General features: G+C 40.3%; 1 protein-coding gene across 3 annotated transcripts in view; it reads left to right on the top strand.

The window, feature by feature from the left end:
* The first annotated feature begins 1,670 nt into the window (after window positions 1-1,670).
* COQ10A (coenzyme Q10A) overlaps window positions 1,671-22,416 on the top strand; it is a 34,211-nt gene continuing 13,465 nt past the window's right edge. Inside the window, exons 1-5 of one of the 3 annotated variants that reach the window (XM_014060704.2) lie at window positions 1,671-1,871; window positions 9,998-10,159; window positions 13,157-13,349; window positions 13,825-13,926; window positions 16,163-20,559. In XM_014060704.2, coding sequence (XP_013916179.1) covers window positions 1,792-1,871; window positions 9,998-10,159; window positions 13,157-13,349; window positions 13,825-13,926; window positions 16,163-16,330 — 705 coding nt within the window. In that variant the 5' untranslated portion in view covers window positions 1,671-1,791 and the 3' untranslated portion in view covers window positions 16,331-20,559. Of the gene's footprint in view, window positions 1,872-6,801; window positions 7,566-9,997; window positions 10,160-13,156; window positions 13,350-13,824; window positions 13,927-16,162; window positions 20,560-22,416 lie in introns of those variants that run through there. The other 2 variants (XM_087710411.1, XM_087710412.1) reach the window with 2 other exon arrangements.

Consider the following 22,416-nt stretch of genomic DNA (forward strand, 5'->3'; position numbering starts at 1 on the left):
ACATTGTTCAATGTAAATTGTTCTTCGCGCATGCGCAGAACAATTTACAGTGAACTGCGCAGTCACTAAAAACCAAAATAGTGGCGGCCCAGCAATAGCGAGGAAACCAGTTGGGGGGCATGCATGGCAGGCCTGGGTTGCTGCCGGTTCTGCCACCCAGGCCTGAATTCCACTACTGGTCCGGCCGAACTGGGAGCAACCCACCTCTGTTTTAGGCATGGCAGATTAGCAGACATAACACACAGTTATGTCATCCAGTAGATGGGAATGTCTGGGAGATGACTGTTGCTATTCAAACCGATCTAATAAGTGGTAGGTCAGAAATTAAAAATCACTTTTCCTGATAGGGTCTGTTCTGGGCCTCTTCCTGACAGTTGTACAACACTGACTTACATATATATATATATATATATATATATATATATATATATATATGTGTGTGTGTGTGTGTGTGTGTGTGTGTGTGTGTGTGTGTGTGTGTGTGTGTGTGTGTGTGTGTGTGTGTGTGTGTGTGTGTGTGTGTGTGTGTGTGTGTGTGTGTGTGTGTGTGTGTGTGTGTATGTGTGTATATATATATATATATATATATATATATATATATATATATATATATATATATATATATATATATATATATATATGTATATATGTAAGTCAGTGTTGTACAACTGTCAGGAAGAGGCATATATATATATATATATAATGTATTTAGTGTCACAACTCCTGGTATGCCCAAATATGGGTGGAAGCAAACTGATTCCATTCTCTGTCTATCGGCTCGTCACAAGAGACCATCACAACAGAAAGCCATTATTTTTACTGTTGCCTTTGTTACATTTGTGTTGCCTTTGTGCTGATAGTCTCCCTTTATTTATTTATCAGCACAAATGCAACACACACACACACAAACACACTTCTTTAAGTTAACAGTAGTTCAGAAATGGTTTGCCATTATCTTTTCATATTTCCCCCCCTTAGGGTTAGTTCTCCCTCCCATTTTTTTCTCTCACTTTCCAATCTCCTCCATAGATCTGAGATGGCCTCCCATTCTAAACCCTAACAACGCATGCAAGCTTTTGGAGAAAAAGGCGACTTTAAAGGCGACCTCTTCCTGCTTATGACTATAACTATGTTGCTTGTGTCTTTAAAATTTATATTGTTTTATTTGTTTCCTAGTATAATTTGATTGCTTATTCGTAACCTATGACTTTCTCTAAGTGTTGTATGTTATGATTCTTGATGAATGTATTCTATTTTATTTTTCTTTATGTATACTGAGAGCCTATACACCAAAGACAAATTCCTTATGTGTCCAATCACACTTGGCCAATAAAGAATTCTATTCTATTCTACTCCTACTCCTATTCTATTCTACTTCTATTCCTATTCCTATTCCTACTCCTACTCCTACTCCTACTCTACTCTACTCTAAAATAAGTCAACGATCATCGTAAACAGCCCACGATTGGAAGCCGGCTGCCCTCAAAAGGAAGAGAAGCCGCAATTCCCATAATTCATGCGGGCGGATAACCTTTAGAACCACATCTCCCACAAAGCCTTGCGCTCGCTTCCTCTCCAGCCCTTCCCCCCCCCTCCCGCGCTGTGACATAGCCAGGGCGACGCAATGACATTGTGACGCGGACGGGGGAAGGTGGGGTGAAAGTTCACGCCGGTGCCTGTCTTATTTGCTGGCGGAATTGATACGGTCGAAAGAGAGAGAGCGAGAGAAAAAGAGAGAGAGATAGGGGCATTTCCACTTGGTTTACTCTTTCCCCCCCTGCCCCGCCCTCCATGGCGACTCGCTGGCTCCGGGAAATTTGGCAACTGGGAGTCCGGGGAGGGCTGAGACCGAGAGCGGCCGCGGCCGGCTGGTGAGCAGAGCAAAGGCAGAAGTAGCCGGGGGCTCGCTGGTTGGGGGGGGGCGGGGCACGGGACGAACACGACATTATGGGTTAGGAACCGGGGTGAAGAACCCTGGGAGGAAAGTGAGTCGTTGGTCAGCTCAGCCCCCCATTCAAAAGAGAGGAGCAGAGCCCGGGTTGCCCCCTTTTCTTATTGGCCGGGCTTCCTTCTAGGCAGGGGGCTTTTCCCCAGGTGGATGGCGAGCAGATTCAGCGGGTGGATCTCCCGTTGCGTCTATAGGAAAAGGTCAACTCATTTCTCAATCGGGAGACGGGGGTGGGTGGGGAATACCCTGGCTGTTGTTTTTTTGGGGGGGGGTTGAGATTTTTGGGGGTGTAAATAGCATGTGACGCCTGGAAAAATGGATGGAATTGAACAAGGGGTCTGGGACATCTTGTGAGTGGTTTTAGGCAAGGACGAGAGGGACCAAGAACACCTGTGCTCCTTGCTCTTGGTTCAGCGGGGGAAATCATTGGTAGAAGGGCATCGCAGAAGTAAATGGAGAGAGGCTTTTGGCGGGGTGGGGGGGTGGGGGGAAGCGAAATAGAGGTTAAAATGGAAAAGGGAGGCTCCCTAGTTAGATTAGAAGAATCCTGTGGGACTTTATGGGGAGTTACTGGTGATAATGGTGATGAGAGCCCAGGGGCAATAAAAGCGAGACTATTAGGTTATGAGATAGTATCTGTTGATCTACCGATTGTCTTTCCCTGGATGTTGTAAGACGTTTCTGTTAATGAATGTGTGTACCTGCAATGAAGGAAGTAAATGGAAAAGATTATGCCTCCAGTAAGATAAGGGTTGGGATTTTTTTTTATAAGCAAAGAGCAGTGTGTATAATGGTAACCTCTTTGCAGTTCAGGGCAATGGTGCTGTCTTCTAACATAACAGAAACCTATGTGCCATTGCAATTATACATATACATATATACATACATACATACATACATACATACATGTATCTGTGCTCGTTTTTTATACTTCTGACAAATGTGGCTACTTTAGTAATGCTTTTCTGGCAGCTGTTTCAGTTTGTGTTCCTTTGATATTTTTTTATGCTAAATGTAAACCTAAGAGCATGTGATTTTTATGGAACAATTTATTTAAACAAGCCCTTGAGGTCTTGTTACATCTCTCGATAGAGAATTAAGTCTGTGGAAAGGAAGCAAACCAGGTAGCTGTTAATTTTTTTTTCCAAACTGAATTCATGCTTTATTCATCCATCTCTGCTTGTGTGGGTGTATAAGAAAAATGTGTTTTGTATTGGTGAATAGTGGTATTGAGTTGTAGAAAGTAACTGGAAAGGGCTCTTTGTATCAGCTTTTGCTTGCCTTTGTGTGACTTGTAGTGTCTTGGCAGATGGTAGCAACTGACTCAGAAGCAAGGCTGAATTTGTTTGGTCTACTTGGGTGGGAGGCCATCAGAGAATCACAGAGCTGTAAACTACACTGGAAAAGTCTAAAACTTTGTAATAGAAAATGGTGACAAATCATTTCTGTACTATGGTCAAAGCAGCAAGATCATACCTTTTAATCTGTTAGTTTTATGTCTCACCTTTCTTCTGAAAGTTCAGAGTGATATATTTGTTTATTTATTATCTGTATATTTTTATGAGTTCAAGGTAGCATACATAACCCTCCACCCTCTATTTTCCCTCACAACAACAATCCTATGAGAGGTTTGGCTGAGAAACACTAACTGAACCAAAGTCAGTCAATCAGCTTCACTGCCTGAGGGTGGACTTGAAGCTGTGATTTCTCAGTCCTAATCCAACATCTTAACCATTGCACCACACATATACAGTAAGCATCAAGATCCATTTGAGAACATTTTCAGCTGTGTCTAAAGTACTCTGTGAAACATATTGAAATGGGTTTTTTTAATTTATGTAACACTGGTTTATTCAAAATAGTAAGAAAAGAGAACTCAAAATGTGCCTAGTTGTTTTTGTGCTGATCTATAATTTTTGTAAAGAAAATTACTTGGGGCTTTTAGACCGATGTTTGATTCCTGCTGGCTTGGTAAGTTAGTTCCAGCAGCAACTTTAAAAAGTTTCTAGAAAAGGGAGCTAACTGGTCAAGGCTGCATTTTGTTTTTTGTTTTTATCTGGGAAAAGTGTCTTAGCAAACACCTCAAGATGAAATGTTATAGAATTGAGGAAAAGCGGGTACCAACAGAGTCACTTCCATTATAGACACTGACATCTGTGCCCAAATGCTTGCACCTTTTGAACTTCTTCCTAATAATTGGCATTCTTTATTTCTGCGCTAAATGAGTTTCCAAAGAGGAAGCACACTGTATGCAACATATGCGTGACTGATCATGCTTTTCTGTAGTAGTACTAATGACTAGTCAGTAATATGCCAGAGCAAGGTTTTTATCATGCAGAGAGGTTACAGAGTCAATCATTACAAACTTGCATATTTAATCCATATGCATGTATGAATTAAATTATGAAGACCCCAGTAGCTTTTTTAAAGCCTTCTATGAATTAAAATGTGATGGTATAACCTAAGGAGAAGGGCCATTTTGTTTTAGGTATAATGGTCTTCAGTCACCATAAGGACAAGGCTCAGAGTACAGTATATGGCTTTCTAGATGTTGAACTACAGGTTTCAGCTCCCCATCTGTTTAAACCAATTTTAAAGGCATTGGGACGTTGTTGTTCTTCTAGGTTCATGTAATGAGTTAACAGGATTTTCAGGTGCATGACCTATGAGCTACATATCCTTAATTCACATCAACACTCAACTATACATTCAGCCTACAGCTTGATACAATTTGTGTGTTTGAGTTTCAATTTTTCTCTCTTATGGAAGGAAATTATTTTTTTGTAAATTTCATAGGCCCTTTATACAGTAAGAGCTAATAAATTGAACAGATTCATGTCTTTTAGAGGAGGATTAAAAAAAAAACTTGATGGATACTTTAACATTTATTTACTATGTTGTCTCAGATCTGGAAATGAATATTCCTTACCAGGACTCATTTGCTCCAGAAATATCCTTAAACCATTTTTTTAAAAATCTGAAAATGAATCGCCCAGTAACACTTTGAATACATAACCTTTTGATTGTACTGTTGCAACAATGTTTGCCAAAGGCTTCCAAACAGGATTTGGTTTTGGATTTGGTTTCTCAGTGAGAACATACTCAAAGTACTATTTTTCCATATAACCTTTTAAACTGGAATTAGTTGTGCTTGAGAAGCCTTCCTAAATAATAGTGTAGTGTAGTGGGAGTGAGAAACTATATGCACGGCTCTTCTTCTTGGTTCCCCCTCCCCCTCTGAATACTACACGCAATTGTGTGTGGGGTTAGTTTGGAAGCACATTATGTGTGTCTAACCGGATGTGTTTGAAGAGATTTTAGATTTCTATTGGAATGATGTTAATATGTAGATATTTAAACTTGAAATTTTAAAAAAGTTGTAGGATGCTTTATTTGGGGAATTAATTCTACCTGGGATGGGGTGGAGGTGGGGGGCAGGACCTAGGGAGGTTAAAAAAAATGAACTGGCAAGTACCAGGTAAGATTATAAAGAAATAAGTTTTAAAATGGTCTTTTGAGATGGGCTAGATAAAAATACATTATTACTTAAGAATTCCAAGATGGTGACTTAAGTGCAAATGTTTTTTTAATTCACAATGTGGTTTGTTTATCTTCGGCTTAGCAGGGCGATGGATTCCAACCACAGTTATATATGAATCATAAATTACACCTTGGCAGTACGGATGAGCTAGGGTAATAACGGCTTATGCAACCAACTCAGACAAAATTACAGGCAGTCCTCGACTTCCAACAATTTGTTTAGTGGCTGTTCAAAGTTACAATGGCCCTGAAAAAAGTGACTTGTGACTGCTTTTCACGCTTATGACCGTTTCAACATCCCTAAAGTCATGTGACCAATTTTGAGACACTTGGCAACTGGTTCATATTTATGACGGTTGCAGTGTCCCAGGGTCACGCGATCCCCTTTTGTGACCTTCTGACAAGCAAAGTTAATGGGGGGAAGCCAGAGTCACTTAACAACCACGTTGCTAACATCACAACTGCGCTGATTCACTTAACAACTGTGATAAGAAAGATCGTAAAATGGGGCAAAACTCACTTAACAACTGTCTGGCTTAGCAACAGACATTTTGGTTTCAGTTGTAGTTGTAAGTCAAGGACTGTATGTCTTGGCATGATATGTGAGTCCAGTTTCTTAAATTAGAAACCTTACTTAGATGTGGTAGCTCCCTCCACATCACTTTTAGAGACATTTGAGCTATCCTCTGGCAGTGGCACCAAAGGCTTATGGGTATTAGAGTATGTGCTTAACAATTCCTGAATGTTTGTTACTCTGCAGCCTTCATGCCTTTCCCTCTGACTGTTTTGCTGGGCTATTGCACCGGGCTGAGACATCACCTTCAAGCTTAGAGTCTGGTGAAAAATCTTGACTGAGATAAGGATTCTGGATGCCCACAAGTTGCTGGTGCCGGTAGATGCAGCTTAGTGTCAGAGTGAACTTTGTGGGGAACAGACTGATGGCATTTAAAACTTCCTGCCTTCAAGTGATTATGGTAGATGAAGACATTCATCTGTGGTCTCTACAGGATTACTGTTGCTTTAACTTTTTTTTAACGTAATGTTCCTATTCACAATGGCTTGTTTGGCAATGTTCCTAAGTAAATGTCTTAGCTAACCTGCCGGGCAGCTATTCTGTAATTGCCATTCTTTCCGCATTCTTTTTGTCCTTGAATATGCTGCAATATACTCTTTGTACGTCTTCGAAGTTAAATTCCACGCCTCTTTTTGATCTTAGCTCTAGTGGCATCCATCGTACTGTGGTATATTGCTACATTTTAATGTCCCCCCCCCTCTTTTTTTTATTTATGAAAAAAGGCATTAAGGCAGCGTCTCACTTTTAGCTCTAGATGTCTCAGGCTGCAAGCTTTATTATGCCCAGCCAGCAAGTTGATGATAGAAACTGTAGTCCAATGCACCTCAAGGGCACCAGATTGGAGAAGGTTGTGCTAAAGGTTGTGATAAAGAAAACCCGACTGCTTTCTGATGCAAAAATTATCGCAGACCCATCTTGCTCATGATGACGTTTAGACTAAAGAGGGGACCTTACAAGGACTTTCCTTTGAGGCATTGGCTTTAATAGCCTGCAAACTTGTCGATCCAAGCAAAGGGCGTTTTTTTAAACCTCTAGTGACATTAACTCTGACAGGAAATCTGTCCCTCTTTTCATAGATAGCCTTTCCACTTGGCATCCTGAATATTTACTTGTTGAAAAAACAGCTTAGTTGCCTGCTGGGGGGAGGGCTCACTGGCAATAATTATGTAAGTTAAGCTAAGCTGGCCTGCAAACAAGATAGAAGCTGGCCAATATGGAAGGAAATGCAAAGCCTTTGCATTAGCCTGGCTGCTCATTCCTCCCAACTGAATTTTATGAAGCATCATAGAAAATTGAGGAGGAAAATTGCTACCTCTTCTTTAATTAATGTAAGTAAAGGTTCCCCTCACACATATGTGCTAGTCGTTCCTGACCCTAGGAGGCAATGCTCATCTCCCTTTCAAAGCCGAAGAGCCAGCACTGTCCGATGACGTCTCGGTGGTCATATGGCCGGCATGATTAAATGCTGAAGGCGCACGGAACACTGTTACCTTCCCACCAAAGGTGGTCCCTATTTTTCTACTTGCATTTTTACATGTTACAAGGTTGGCAGAAGCTGAGAAAAGTAACGGGAGCTCACTCCGTAACGCAGCATTAGGGATTCGAACTGCTGAACTGCCAACCTTTCTAATCGACAAGCTCAGCATCTGAGCCACTGTGTCCCCCTTAATTAAAGTATTAATATAATTAATAGTTCCAGTTGGGAGTCAGCCGCTGAATGTAGGGTTTTCTGGGCAGAAAGACCTTGCCATCCAAAAAGCAAAACAGTTAAAGAGGCCAACATCTAAGATCCTATCCTCAGTTGCATCTTACTGCAACACAACTATATCTCAGCAACATCTCTCCACCCCCCCTATTGTGTCCTCACAATATTGGCCTCATAGAGGCAAGTCATTCTTAAAGTAGTATTGTCCCTGTTATTTTGATACAAGTTTTGCCATGGATTAAATCAGGTGCACCATTTTTTCAGTGGTGCAAAGCGACGATCTTTGGAGATGGGATCAGCCTAGCACCATTGGCCAATTCAGATTGGTCTGGCATAATTCTTCTACAACAGCTTCTACACTAAACGCTATCTTCTGGACTATTCTGCATTGGGTAGTAGACAATTCCATTTTTTTTCAGGCAGGGTTTCTCCCTGTACCTCTCAGATTGCTGGGCCTGATCATCTGTGGTCTGCCTAAACAGCAGATGATCAGCAGTGGCAACAAAGGTGGGGCTGCAAGGTGAAGTGAGAAGAAGAGAAATGACTCTTCATTAATTAATGACTTAGCAATAGCAGTTAGACTTATATACCGCTTCATAGGGCTTTCAGCCCTCTCTAAGCAGTTTACAGAGTCAGCATATTGCCCCCACAGTCTGGGTCCTCATTTTACCCACCTCGGAAGGATGGAAGGCTGAGTCAACCCTGAGCCGGTGAGATTTGAACCACCGAACTGCAGATAGCAGTCAGCTGAAGTGGCTGCAGTACTGCACTCTAACCACTGCGCCACCTTGGCTCTTCCTTTCTGGACCTTTTAAGGCTGTTTTTGAAAACACATTTAGCCCTCTTCTTTAACAGCACTGAACTTGTATCTAAAATTGCTCTCTGACAACGTTGTAAAATAAGTGGGATAGAAGGCAGCAGCCAAGGATTTAGGGAAATGCACATGTGATCAAATTCACTCTTCCAATTTCTGCAGGAATGAAGGATGGTATTGATATATACAATTTATCCTGACATTTATGACGAAATTGAGATTGTAGTAACTGTTGAACAACTTGTACTTTGTGGAGAAGGGAATGTTTGCCCAGTGCTATTAAGTTTAATTTTCACAAGTACAGAGATGATAATCTGAGGAATTGCAGATGCAGAGATACAAGAACTTCAAAACCAGAAATAGATAATCAGAGACCCTCTGAAATTCATAGACTATGACTTTTACAATCAGTCTCTACTCCTCCTACATCTCAAGAGGAACAAGAGCATTTGCCTTTAGAAGTTAATTACTCCACAGTTGTATGTGTTGTGTGGATTCCATATGATTGTGAAAATCAACTGAAGATAAATCAGAACTTCCCTCCCCTTATTATATTATTATATTATATTATATTATATTAATTATATTGTATTATATTATATTATATTATATTATATTATATTATATTATATTATATTATATTATATTATATTATATTATATTATATTATATTATATTATATTATATTATATTATATTATATTATATTATATTAATTATAATATTTATTATATTTATTATATTATATTTATTATATTATATTTATTATATTATATTTATTATATTATATTATATTATATTATATTATATTATATTATATTATATTATATTATATTATATTATATTATATTATATTATATTATATTATATTATATTATATTTATTATATTATATTATATTATATTATATTATATTATATTATATTATATTATATTATATTATATTATATTATATTATATTATTTATTATAGAGCCGAGGTGGCGCAGTGGTTAAATGCAGCACTGCAGGCTACTTCAGCTGACTGCAGTTCTGCATTTCGGCTATTCAAATCTCACCGGCTCAGGGTTGACTCAGCCTTCCATCCTTCCAAGGTGGGTAAAATGAGGACCCAGATTGTTGTTGGGGGCAATATGCTGACTCTGTAAACCGCTTAGAGAGGGCTGAAAGCCCTATGAAGCGGTATATAAGTCTAACTGCTATTGCTATTATCTATGAAGATTTACCCACAATGTACATATAGGTCTTCAGTCCAGGACGCCATGCTAGGTCATGCTTGAAACATACTTTACTTGCAGCTTTCTGAATCAGTGGGTGATGCCTCTGTTAGGTTATTCAAGATCAAAAGATGTTGCATTTAGCCTCTGGGAAAGTTTGGTAGACTTCTATTCAGGCCAGCTAATCCTGAGAATCTTTCAGTTCCAGGTATATGCCATGCTGTGGAAATCTGGTGATCCGAGACCCTCATACTATCAGCAGTCTTGATTGGGATCTCAGTGGTCAGCACAGCCGGACATTTATCAGCTTTACAGGACCTTTCATCAACAAACGGAAGGAATATTCAGAGAGGAGGATCATTGGGTGAGCTAACATGGCTTGCAGGAGGGTGATTTTTTGAGGGAGGGAAAATGTTCACATCTCAAATGTCATTTTGCATGACCTACACAAGCCTCATTTCCTACTAAAATACTACCGTATTTTTCAGAGTATAAGACGCACCAAGATTTTGAAGAGGTAAATTAAAAAAAAAAGGTTTTGCACTCTGCAGACCTCCCAAACCCACTGCACACCTCATTTTTTATCAAAAACGGGGCATGCAGAGAGTTTGAGAGGCCTGCAAAGTGCTCCTGGGGATTGAGGGGGGCAAAAACAAGCAAAATAATGGCCCATTTTTCACAAAAACTGGACCGTTTTGTGCAAAAAGAAGGGCACCTTTAGGAGACTTATAGAATGCTCTTGGGGGCTTGGGGGAGGCAAAAACGAGCAAAAACCAGCCTGTTTTTTGTGAAAACGGGCCCGTTTTTTGCCCCCCAAAAGGGCATGCATAGTCTTTAGAAGACTTGTAGAGTGCTCCTGGGGGTCAGGGGGGGGGGCAGGAGCACTTTGCAGATCTCCCAAACCCTCTGACGTCCATTTTTATGAGGGGGGCAGGGTTTCCGGAGGCCAAAAATGCTGTATTCATGGTATAAGATGCACCCAGGTTTTCACCCTCTTTTTGGGGGGGGAAAGGTGCATCATACTCTGAAAAATATAGTATATAGAACTCTAGGCTTCTAATGCTAGAAATTTCATTGTCCAAAGCCACTGAAGAAGACCTATTTCTAATGAAAGGGATAAAAGCACAAGGCAGAGATCTGTGGTATCCAAGTTATGGTCTGCCTTAATCCAGTGTCCTCTTTCCCACAGGGACCAACCAAATCTTACAGCAAGCTAAAGCAATACAGGTATCCCTTGACTTATAACAGTTGGTTCAGTGACTGTTTGAACTTACAACAGCACTTGAAAAAATGACTTACAACCATTTTTCACACATGACCATTGCGGCATCCCCATGGTCATGTGATTTACATTCAGATGCTTGACAACTGGTTCATATTTATGACAGTTGCACTGTCCCCGGGCCATGCGATCTCCTTCTGTGACCATCTTCTGACAAGCAAAGTCTATGGGGAAGCCAGGTTGGCTTCACAACTGTGTTACTAACTTGACAACTGCCGTGATTCACTTATCAACTGTGGCAAGGAAGGTCGTAAAATGGGACAAAATTCACTTAACAAATGTCTCACTTGACATTTTGGGCTCCATTGTGGTCGTACATTGAGGACTACCTGTACTGTACATAATCAGCAAACTCTTGAGGAAACTGCAGGCTGCCTGCTTCAACATAACAGTACCACCAATCCCCTTGTATTCTCCAGAAGGTATTATCTTCCCATACATATGCAGAGCTGGAGATGTACAATCAAGAGCTGATATGTGCAGATTTACCTAGACTGTTATTAGTTTAGATTATGCAACCAGGGATTAATTAGCTTAAATTCTTCTGCCCAGCTCATGGGAAGGGAAGAATTAACTTGGATAGTGCTATTGTTATTCTTCCCAACTGTCTTGATATTTGGAATCTATAGATAACACAAAGTGATTGGCCAGTAGCCCTTTCTAGCCTTATCTTCTATGAATATTCTCCATTTAACCACATATTCATTCTGCCTAGCTTCCTCTTCAGCAGTTAGAAATGGGTTATCAACAAGAGAGCTGAACTTTGCTTGCAATTGATAAGTGATTTGGAAAGATGGATTTTATGTATTTCTTTATTTGTAGCAGGCTTCTGCACTGCTGCAATCCTATCCAAGATTGTGTGATCTTTTTTTGTTAGAGCTCTTCTGCAGTTTCATAAGTAGGGAAAATATTTGGGAGGATTTGCTGATCAAGAGAGAATCCCAATGACTTTCCCTCCTTCTGTTACCTTCCTCCTGCTCCATTTTTCCCGCCTCCTTTTCTCGTCAGTTCTGTATCAAAGATCTTACTGCTTTTATATTTTTTTAATTTAAGTTTTTACCAGATTTTTAGAAAGTTAAGAATGCAGAGTAGAAAAAAAAAATTAGAGTAAAAAAGATTCTAGAAATAAGCTTTAGTCATACTTTTCTCCCCTTCCTTTCCATTTGTTTCCCAATAGCTAACCTAAATATTTCTACTTTTCCCATTGTTGTGCTGTGGTTACTTCTTTGAATCTTAGTGTTGATTTTATCATACATTTATTTTATTTGTTCCATTTCTGTGTCATATTTCAATAACCATTTATAGTTACAATAGTCCCAATAGATGATCTTGGGTTTGTATGAGTGCTCCAACTTCTGTATTTTTCTCAAGGTTCTTCCTCCTCTCTTGAAATAACTTTTTATCCTCCCAACAATCATAGTAAATTTGTACCCATGCTGAGCAGTTTTCTCTACCTCTTTAGTCTTTTTTCTGATTCTAGATGTACTGTACCATATGTGCATAAGTAATTAAACCTTTCTCACTGTTTAATAGTTGCTCTTGAAATAGGCATTTGAAAATAAAGCTAATGGTGAGATTGGCAGACTTATCTTTGGCTTTAGAAGATTCCACATTTTTAACAAACTTTGTCTTATGCTGTAATAAATTATTTCAAATTTCTTCTTTTTTAATATAACCTATAAAGTAAAAAATGAATAAGATTCAGAGCTTTGCAAAACTTGGGAAGAGGAAGATGATACATTAAATAATTTACTGCCTGTCTTGAATATCAGAATGCATAAAAACTTCAAACAGCAAAACATATCAATCTCTTAGATACGATGGAATCTAAGGAAATAAGTAAATGAAACCTCCATCCTATTTTCTTCCATTCTCTTCTAAAACATAAGGATAATAATCCATAAGCCTGGATTTGAGAAGAGGAGAAGAAATGAAATTTTGAAAAAAAAATCCTTTTTTACAGTATGTTCCACAGCATAATAAATATTCCAACATCCTTTGAAGCGCATGTGCCTGTGTCATTGTGGACTTGTGCATCATTGTGGACATATGTAAGAGTCACCCTCTCTTTATTTGCAGTTATTCCATGCAGGAAATGTATGGCGTTGTGGCCAATGTGAATGAATATAAGGAATTTGTTCCATGGTGTAAAAAATCAACTGTTGTCTCTAAGCGAGCCGGTCATGTGAAGGCCCAGCTGGAAGTTGGATTCCCTCCTGTTGTGGAACGTTACACCTCTATTGTGACATTGGTGCAACCCCACTTGGTAAAGGTGAGTTGTGTACCTATGGGCTAACCAAGATGCTGATATTTCAGTGTCGCAATGACAAAAAAATAATGAGCATTGCGTAATTAATAATTTTTCCTGGTGCCTCAGATAATTTGGAGGGAGGTTTGATGAACGTGGCGGCCCTGGCATTGAGAGAACACTTAATAGAAATTAAAAATATTAAAAGTACTCAACAGGAAGTCCTTTGCCATAAATGTGACATATGAGGCCACATACTCGGCAGATATGAGATACCCGTTTCATATGCAGGTTGGTGGGTGAATCCTTATCCAGAGCTACTGCTGTTAGAGTGGGCTGGGAAATCCTGCATTTTATTGGCCTTCTCCATTTTGCTGTCCTCCATGTTGAGGAGAATTCTGGGAATTGTAGTCCAACATATCTGGACGGCATCAGTTTGGCTAATGCACACACTGTGAGCTTTGCTGTCAACATGAATCTTTGCTGTTATTTTCCCCAGGCAGTCTGCACTGATGGGAAGCTTTTCAATCATTTGGAGACAAGCTGGCGTTTCAGTCCTGGCATTCCAGGCTATCCTCGCACGTGTACCCTGGATTTCGCAGTAAGCACACACAGGCTAATGGGATTCCTCACCAGCTCATTAGTTCTTGCATAAATGAGGAATGATGTGGGGGCCCTGCATCCATCAGGCTTTAAAAAAAGGTGGACCTTCCATTACTATTGAGAGTGTGAGATCCTAGTTGTGAAGGAGCTAGAATCATATTCTGCTCGCAGTGTGCATTCCTACCACAAACCTCCTTTTCCTGGAGCTGTTGAATTAATTCCTTGAAGCAGAGTAGGGAACTCCAAGATCACTGAAGTATGTTACTTCTCTGGTCTCCAAGCTCTATACTTCCCAAAGGGAGTCCACCTAGTACAGGACTGTTAAACACGTGGCCCACAGGCCAGATGTGTCATGCACTGGCCATGTCCATGCCCAGTTTAAAGGGAAAGTCACGATACTTCATGTGACCGCAGGTTTGACACCCCTGACCTAGTAGATACCCCTATGGCACCTCTAATCATGGGAGCTATAGTGTAGAAAGAGGATGTGATGGCTCAGTGGCTAAGACGCTGAGCTTGTCGCTCAGAAAGGTCGGCAGTTCACAAACCAAAAAAACACCTTGGAAAAAAAAAGGTCAGCAGTTCGGCGGTTCGCAAGAGTGAGCTCCCATTACTTGTCCCAGCTTCTGCCAACCTAGCAGTTTGAAAGCACGTAAAAAATGCAAGTAGAAAAATAGGGACCACCTTTGGTGGGAAGGTAACAGCGTTCCGTACACTTTTGGTGTTTAGCCATGCCAGCCACATGACCACGGAGACGTCTTCGGACAGCGCTGGCTCTTCGGCTTTGAAACGGAGATGAGCACCATCCCCAAGAGTTAGGAACAACTAGCAAGGGGAACCTTTACCTTTGACCAATAGTGTATAAAAGTAAGAAACCATCCTAATACCTAGATGAGTATGGCAATCCTGTACCACACATCCCATTATGTTACAACCTTAGCTGTAAAGATCTCTTAGATCTTTAGAATGCAGTATTGCAGGCTAATTGCCAACTGCCAGCAGTTCGATCCTGACCTGCTCAAGGTTGACTTAGCCTTCCATCCATCCAAGGTCAGTAAATTTGAGGACCCAGATTGCTGGGGGCAATATGCTGACTTTGTAAACTGCTTAGAGAGGGCTGTAAAGCACTGTGAAGTGATATATAAGTCTTAAGTGCTAAGCATAGGTAAAGTATGAACAAGTCAGCCATGTGCTGCATTTATGCCAGATGCTGATTTAGTTATCTGGAAGTTCTGACTTAGTTAGAGAAAGCAGTATTTCTAATAGTCAACCTTTAGCTACATGTGTGCCATAAACAGGAACTCTTTGGAGTTCTCTGTCATCCAACTGGATGCTATCGCTTTGTACTCTTGATGCTCAACTGAGACTAAGTTGTCCTTTCCTTCTGCTGCTGCCTGAAGACTCAACTAGTGATGGATGGATCAGATGATGTCCGGTGGGCCATCCCAATTTATTTTCATAGTAATACACCCCTTGGCAATTTCTGTAGGGGGGAAAAAATATTGGAGCCTCATTAGTTTTCAACAAGTAGTTGTAGATACTGTATTTTTTAGAGTATAAGATGCACCAAGACTTTGAAGAGGTAAATTTGGAAAAAAAAAAAAAAGTTTTGCACTCTGCAGACCTCCCAAACCCTCTGCACGCCTCACCACATTTTTTGTGAAAAACGGGTCATGCAGAGAGTTTGAGAGGCCTGCAAAGTGCTCCTAGGAGGTGGGGGGCAAAAGTGAGCAGAAAACAGCCTGTTTTTCACAAAAATGGGCCCTTTTTTTGCTCCCCAAAAGGGTATGCATAGCCTTTAGGAGGCTTGTAGAGTGCGTGGGGGGGGGACCCGTTTTTCACTTGTTTTTGCCCTCCCCAGCCCCCAGGAGCACTTTGCAGGCCTCCCAAACCCTCTGCATGTCCATTTTTGTGAAGGGGCGAGTTTTGGGAGGCCAAAAATACTGTATTCGGTATATAAGTCGCATCCAGATTTCCACCCTCTTTTGGGGGGGGGGGGATAAAGGTGCGTCCTATACTCCCCAAAATATGGTAGTTTTTATAAGTGTATTTATTATTTCTGCTTTTCTCAAGAATGCTTTCTGCAGTCTCTCCCAATTTGTAATTTCAAAATTACTCATCCGCAGCAAATCTTTTCCAGCCCTTCCTCTGGAGCTTTCTCGTTGTAAATGCCCTAGCTCCACTGTGGAAAAACGATCCTCACGGTAGTCCAATGTGCTGTTCTTTTTCCTCAGATCTCTTTTGAATTTCGTTCCCTGCTGCACTCGCAGTTGGCTACAGTTTTTTTCGATGAGGTAGTAAAGCAGATGGTGGCAGCCTTTGAGCGCCGGGCAGCGAAGACTTATGGCCCGGAGACCCACATTCCTCAAGAACTCATGTTCCACAAAGTCCATCAGACGTGAAGGGTGCCTGCTGCTTTGGTCACTCTGCGGACACTTGACATTGGGCGTTTGCTTACAGCATCCCCAGCTGTTTGTTTTTATCTTATTTATTTGGTTTCTCCTGATATCCTGTTTAATTTATCCACTGGGCCTGGTGTGATGACCAAGACTTATTCCTAAGGAAAGGGTCAGAGTGCCACGTTACCTCTGGAGCAGTCTTCACTTTTATTTTACCTGACCGGGCTTTTATGCTGGGTTCTTTTCTTTTTAGCATACTTTATTTGAAGCTTCTTTCTATGAAACATACCACTGTGGCTGCCTTAGGTTGTAGTTTGTGCTGTTCCTTGACTTCTTGAGAAAGAGGTAGCCAAAGCTCATTAAGTTCTCTCAGTGGGCCTAAGGAAGACCAGTTAAAAATTGTGCCTCTTAAATTGTGTTTTAAAGGAAAATAACAGTCCACTTCTTGATAAAAGAGAATGGCCTACAGTTGTGGCCCTGGGGGTGGCTTTGGCAGTCAGTGATACATTGGGTTCTTCCACCTTTCCTTTTCATCACTGGCTTAGGTCAGAAAGAAATGGCAGCCACTTAGCTGCTCTGCGAGTGCCTTTTTTGAGAGAATGATGGGGGCCAAGGAAAGGCTTTCTTTGTGGGGTTGGGATTATTTTAGAAAACAGATGTTGCTCTTAATGAAAGTATTTTGAGATAGGAAGGAATGTGAGGGACAAAAGAGAGTGGCCCTTCCTATTGCAGGACCACTGAAGCTTTCTTTAATGTCCAGCTTGTAATGTCCAGCCTTCCAAGACGATTTCATACCAGTTTCAAAACTCAAATGTTCCCCGACCAGCGGATGTTTTGATGGCAAGCACTTCAGAAGCTCAGCAGCCAGGATATTTCGGGAGCAGTTAAAACAGCAAAGCCACTCTATGACCTAACTTTTTCAGTTTACTCAGCTCCACCTCTTTATGCTGCTCTGCAAGAAGATACTGGAACATGGTGTTAGCAGGCCGAGGGCTTCTGCTCTGAAGAAACAGTTCCCGACTCTTCAAAACCACGGTTTGTCTTCCATCACATATTTCTGTGCCATGAGTGGCTGTATCCATTGTGGGCTTATATCCCCATTGTGGGTATACCCCGAACCCTCCCTTTTCCCACTCCATTAACACTAATTTTGTGTTGCCCAGCTTGGTCTGAACCCTCCATCTCCTTTCTAGTTACCCAAGGAGTTTTTATTTTGGTTAAAAGCACTATTTGCACAAACCACATGGGTGTAGGATTGCCAAGGCTAGGAAGAGAGTGCCACTTCGGCTGTGTTTCTGTGGAGGGATTGAACAAACTCCTTCTAGTGTCTCCTTTACCCTGTAGACCTGTGTCACCCTGAGAGAGATGCTAAAAATTCTGGTGTGTGTGTGTGAATGTGCGGTTTGGTGAAGATGCAACTTTGGGGGAGGGCGAGAGAAATACTAGTGGATCAATATGTATATTTTTTTATGGAAAGGGCTGGGCATCAATGTAAACTCATAAAAATGAATAAATGTTTTCCTGGGGGTGGGTGGGTGTAAAATAATCAGCCTAAAAGTTAGGCCCTGCTTCAATGTGCCACAAGTTAGCAAAAGGAATGGCTCAGTGGGGATATGTGACTAGACTACAATGATTTTCCTCAGAACTTTCTCCTTAGGGTCAGAATCTCCAGGCTTCATTTGTCATAGATAAAAAGCCTAACAGATTTGAGTAATGAGGAGTGAGCAATGCATAGATCCAGGGGGAGATTTGAGCATTACTTGGGATACATGAAGAAGATTCCTTTGATGTACAGATGGCGTAAATCTGCCTGGGCTGCTTCTGTCTCTGGACTGTAACTCTTGCCAAACTCTGGAAGGAATTGCTTGCTGCAAAGCAGCTTGGCTTTGAGGCGGTTCCCATGAATCAGTCAGCTGCCACTTACTCTTCCTGGATTTTGGAGTGTTGGCTCCATTGTCATAGCCGAGCTGTGTGGATTGGGCCCTAGAACGGCTACCTTTTTCTTAGCAAATTCCCAGCTATCATCATTCATATTTAAATATGCTTCTCTTCCTTCCATCCTCACAAACTCAACTGCTTCATTCCTGGAAAATGCTTTTGAGGTCCTTGACTTATCTTAGTTTTGATGTTGTGTGCTATGCATGGCAAGCTTCCACACAGAGGGCACAGACTGCAGTAGTCTTTTCTTAAGTCTCAGACTTAAGAAGGCAAGATTGTGTTTGTGTTTTTAAATTGCGCTGCCTGGAATGCTTGCCTGAAAAAGTATGTTCCCCTCCCCCTGTTTTTTTAAGAGTGGTGAAATCACTCATAGGAAACTTCAAATATCTAACTGTCTAACAAAATCTAAGTTATCATAGCATTCTATCTTCCTCAGCAGGCCGTATCTTGGGTTATGATTTTAAAAAGAAAAAATCCAGCAAATTTATAGAGATCTTCCTGACTAGCTGCCCTTGTTATACAAGGAGGATGACCAGTTGGGCCAATAGTAAATAGTAAGTTTCAGTGACACAGAACGGAGCCTTTGCATTTAAATCCAGCAATGCATGGCAGACTTTCACACTGAATGTATGAGCTGGAAGCAACACTCTGAAAGATCTGAATACAGGATATATTTTAAGGAAACTCAGTTATTGTCTGGGAGAATGGGGCACGTTCAAATCCCAGCTAACCCTTTTTTCAGCTGTGTAACTATACTATGAGGAATAAGCATTTTTAAAACAGTTGATATACTGGTATTAATAATAATGCAACTTAAAGAACCAACACTTCCCCAAGGATTTTGAAATATATTCTCGGTCACCTTAATTGACCAAAGCTGCAAACCCTATTCATGCTTCCTTGAAATTCAATCCTGCTGAACATGGTTAGACTTCTGTATAATCACATTAAGGACTGCCCACGTTTAGAACAACTAGATAGCTGTGCAACTGTCCAAAAGAAAGATTAAGGGCAGTTGTGACAGCAGCAGGCTTACTGCTTTGATTATATGCCGCTATTGCTGTTCTCCAGGAGTAAAAACCAAATCAAACCAGAGCTTGATGTATGTAGAAATCAGTTTCCAAAGAAACCTAGTATTCTCTTTTTTAAAAGTTTCTAGTTGCTAGGAACGTTTATGAATCTCAGAAACAAGCCAGTCATCTTGCTGCTGCCTATCTGTAATTTCAAGATAAAATGAAGAATTATGCAATGTCCATATTGTTCAGTAATAGAAATCCTAGAATGCTAGTTTAGAATAACACTTGCCCTGGCATCAATTTGATTTCTGAATAACAGTACACTAGTGCCAGGATTGTCTGCCTTTTCTTTTTCATGCTGAGATCAGCTGTTGCTCTACAAAGCTGGTTTGTTGGTATAAGGTATACTTACACAGTTGTTTTGTAATAATAGTCACTATGAAGAATGCTGACTTCACAGCGGCCCCTTTTAGCACAGGTGAATACCCCTAAAACTAAAAGATAATTTTGCATCCATTAATTTGCCAAGAGGGGACCAAATCTGGCTGTTAATGAAGGCATGGTGGCTATTTTTAGTCACTTACAGGCAAATTAATCTTGAAATATATTAGAACTTTTTTTCAAGGAGCAGGATTCAGAGTTGCAGCTGTTTACTTTAAATTATTCTAAATGAAATCCTTGAATCATTGCAGTAATTGTATTTGTGGCCACCTCCACTGAAGTAGCTTTTATGCAGATCCAGATACTTGAACGAGAGTCCCATTGAAATCAGTTGGATGTTAAACTAGGCACGCAATCGAAATTGGGTGTTGTGGCATACTTAACCAATTTATAAAGTGAGATTAAGCAGGCTATCCTGCCTGGGTGCTTTTTTTTTTTTTTTTACATTTTGTTCCTGAAGTTTCCTATCGGTTTTAGCATGTGGTGTTTTATTTGCTGCCATCTAATGAACCTGAAGAATATAAGTTTTTTTCAAGTCCATCTGTATTAAATGCCTAATTTTGCTGCTGTCCTTTGTCAAAACAGATGTCTTAAATTTGTGCCTTCTGTTTCTCCCTCTGCACATATTTTTTATTGAATTAGCTCTCTTATGTTCCTTAGCCTGTTACGTGCTACCTCACATTGTAAAGCAAGGATATGTTTGTAGACAAAAAGAGTAGACAGAATCATGCAGAATCAGTAAAAGAAATTATTTTCCCCTATCCTTTTTTCCTTATTTGATTATTAAAAACTGAACTGCATTTTTATAGAGACTAATAAAATATGTTTGCGAAAAGATGCAGTAATTCCCCGTCAGATGTTGTGGCTTATATGAGGGCAGGGATGTCTTGAAAGTCAGCAGAACATCTTATGGGTCATGGGACATTAGATTGCAGTTGCTAAATGCGGACAGCAAAATTCCCCTTCTAGTGTAGGCAAGTATCCGCCTACGTCAACCACTGCTATGCTCTGGAAGTATGGGAGGCCTCTCTGGGTGCTTGTACTCTCATGCCCTCAATTCTATGAGAAATGTGGAGCACTGAATTCTTTTACAAAACTGATAGCCACCCACTGCAGTGGAAGTGAGGTGAATTAGCACTGGCCTTACAAGAAGTGAACATTAAGCATTGATTTTGCGTAGAAGAGAGACAGCAAATACTGCGGAACTGTAGCAATAGCCAACTCTATCCAAGCTAAGACATGGTGTAGATATGTTAACACAGCCTATGCAGCTCTAGAAGAATGGGATGTTTCAGATTGAGACTTCTGGAACTCATACAGGTTTCTGTACCTGAAGCCATGCTCACAACTTCTGGAGAAAATAGTGGCCACCTCACTGCTTTGATTTATTCAGGGGGAAGTAATCTTCAGTAGCTGAAGGATGGAGGGGGGGGGATGTGTACCATTTCCCCAGAAGATGTCTTGCTGATTCATTAAGAATTCAAATTTTTGTTATGCATATTTAGATCAAAGCACTAGAAAGGTGTTGAAAGAAAACAAAAAAATACTTCAGCTGAATGAAATTGGTCAGCCATTCGAAGAATATTAACATTTTGCCTGACTCCCAGTGACATGTGTGCACACACAGACAAGAATCCCGATAGCTTAAATTGTATTTTATAAAAACCTATGCCACATTTAGCTCCAGTGGTCCCTAGCATGTTGCAAAATTTCCAGTCAAAATCGGAGTTGGGTCTTTTGTTACTTGGCTTTCAGTAGAGAGTTGACATAGTCATTTGATAGTGAGATGGGCAGCATATAAATTTAATAAATAATAAAGCAAAATCCCACCAGAGAATTCTTCCACTCGTTTGGATCCTCGAGATTTTATTTGTATGGACCCATTCATGTGGGATTGACAGCTCAGCTTCCCCCCCCCTTAACTCAGTATCTGAGAGCCATTATCTATGGTTTTATGTGTGGTGTGTGACCTAGTCTATAATTTTCAGTCACATATATACACTTTTGCTTATTGTAATACCACTATTTTAGTGATATGTGTCACTTTCTGGACACATAGAAAACATACTGCTGTACATTTCATAAAAAGTAGCTTTCAACTTTTAAGTGTCTCAATATTTCCCAAAGAAAACTTTTAAAACAGAAGCTGAATAGATTATTAAATGTGCATTTTAAAGTGCTTCCCATCTTGAACCCTGTCCGGTTAGTCAACCTAATCTCAGAATGAAATACACATCTTTGAGCTTATTAAACCAAAGCTCACAATGGAGGTTTCAAATTCAGCAATATATTTCTTTAAAGCAAAAAACATTCAAAATAGGATAGCCTGTACAGTAATGCAAAATGGTGCTATTCAGAGGAAACCTGTTATCAAATGCTTTTCTCATTAATGTGTTTACTTAACTCTATGATGATGCTGGATCAAACAAAAAACTATAGTGATTTGAATTTTCAAATATAGCCTCTGCTTTCTGGTGTGTCCACAAGAGACCTAAGGTTATTTATAGAATGTTTCTGGGAAGTTCATTCCAGCTGAATTTCATTCCCCACTATGGCACACATCCAACCAATCTACAGCAGATGTTGACTTCTTGCCAGTGTGCACTATGCACTTCAAGGACAAAAAAAAGTTTGTTCTCAAGTTGAACTGAGTTTTTGACTGGCAGATCTAATGTCAACTTTTGTACTACATCT

This window comes from Thamnophis sirtalis, unplaced genomic scaffold (assembly GCF_051295495.1).
Source record: "Thamnophis sirtalis isolate CommonGarterSnake01/CBP01778 unplaced genomic scaffold, rThaSir2_p1.2 scaffold_3, whole genome shotgun sequence".
Lineage (NCBI taxonomy): Eukaryota > Metazoa > Chordata > Lepidosauria > Squamata > Natricidae > Thamnophis > Thamnophis sirtalis.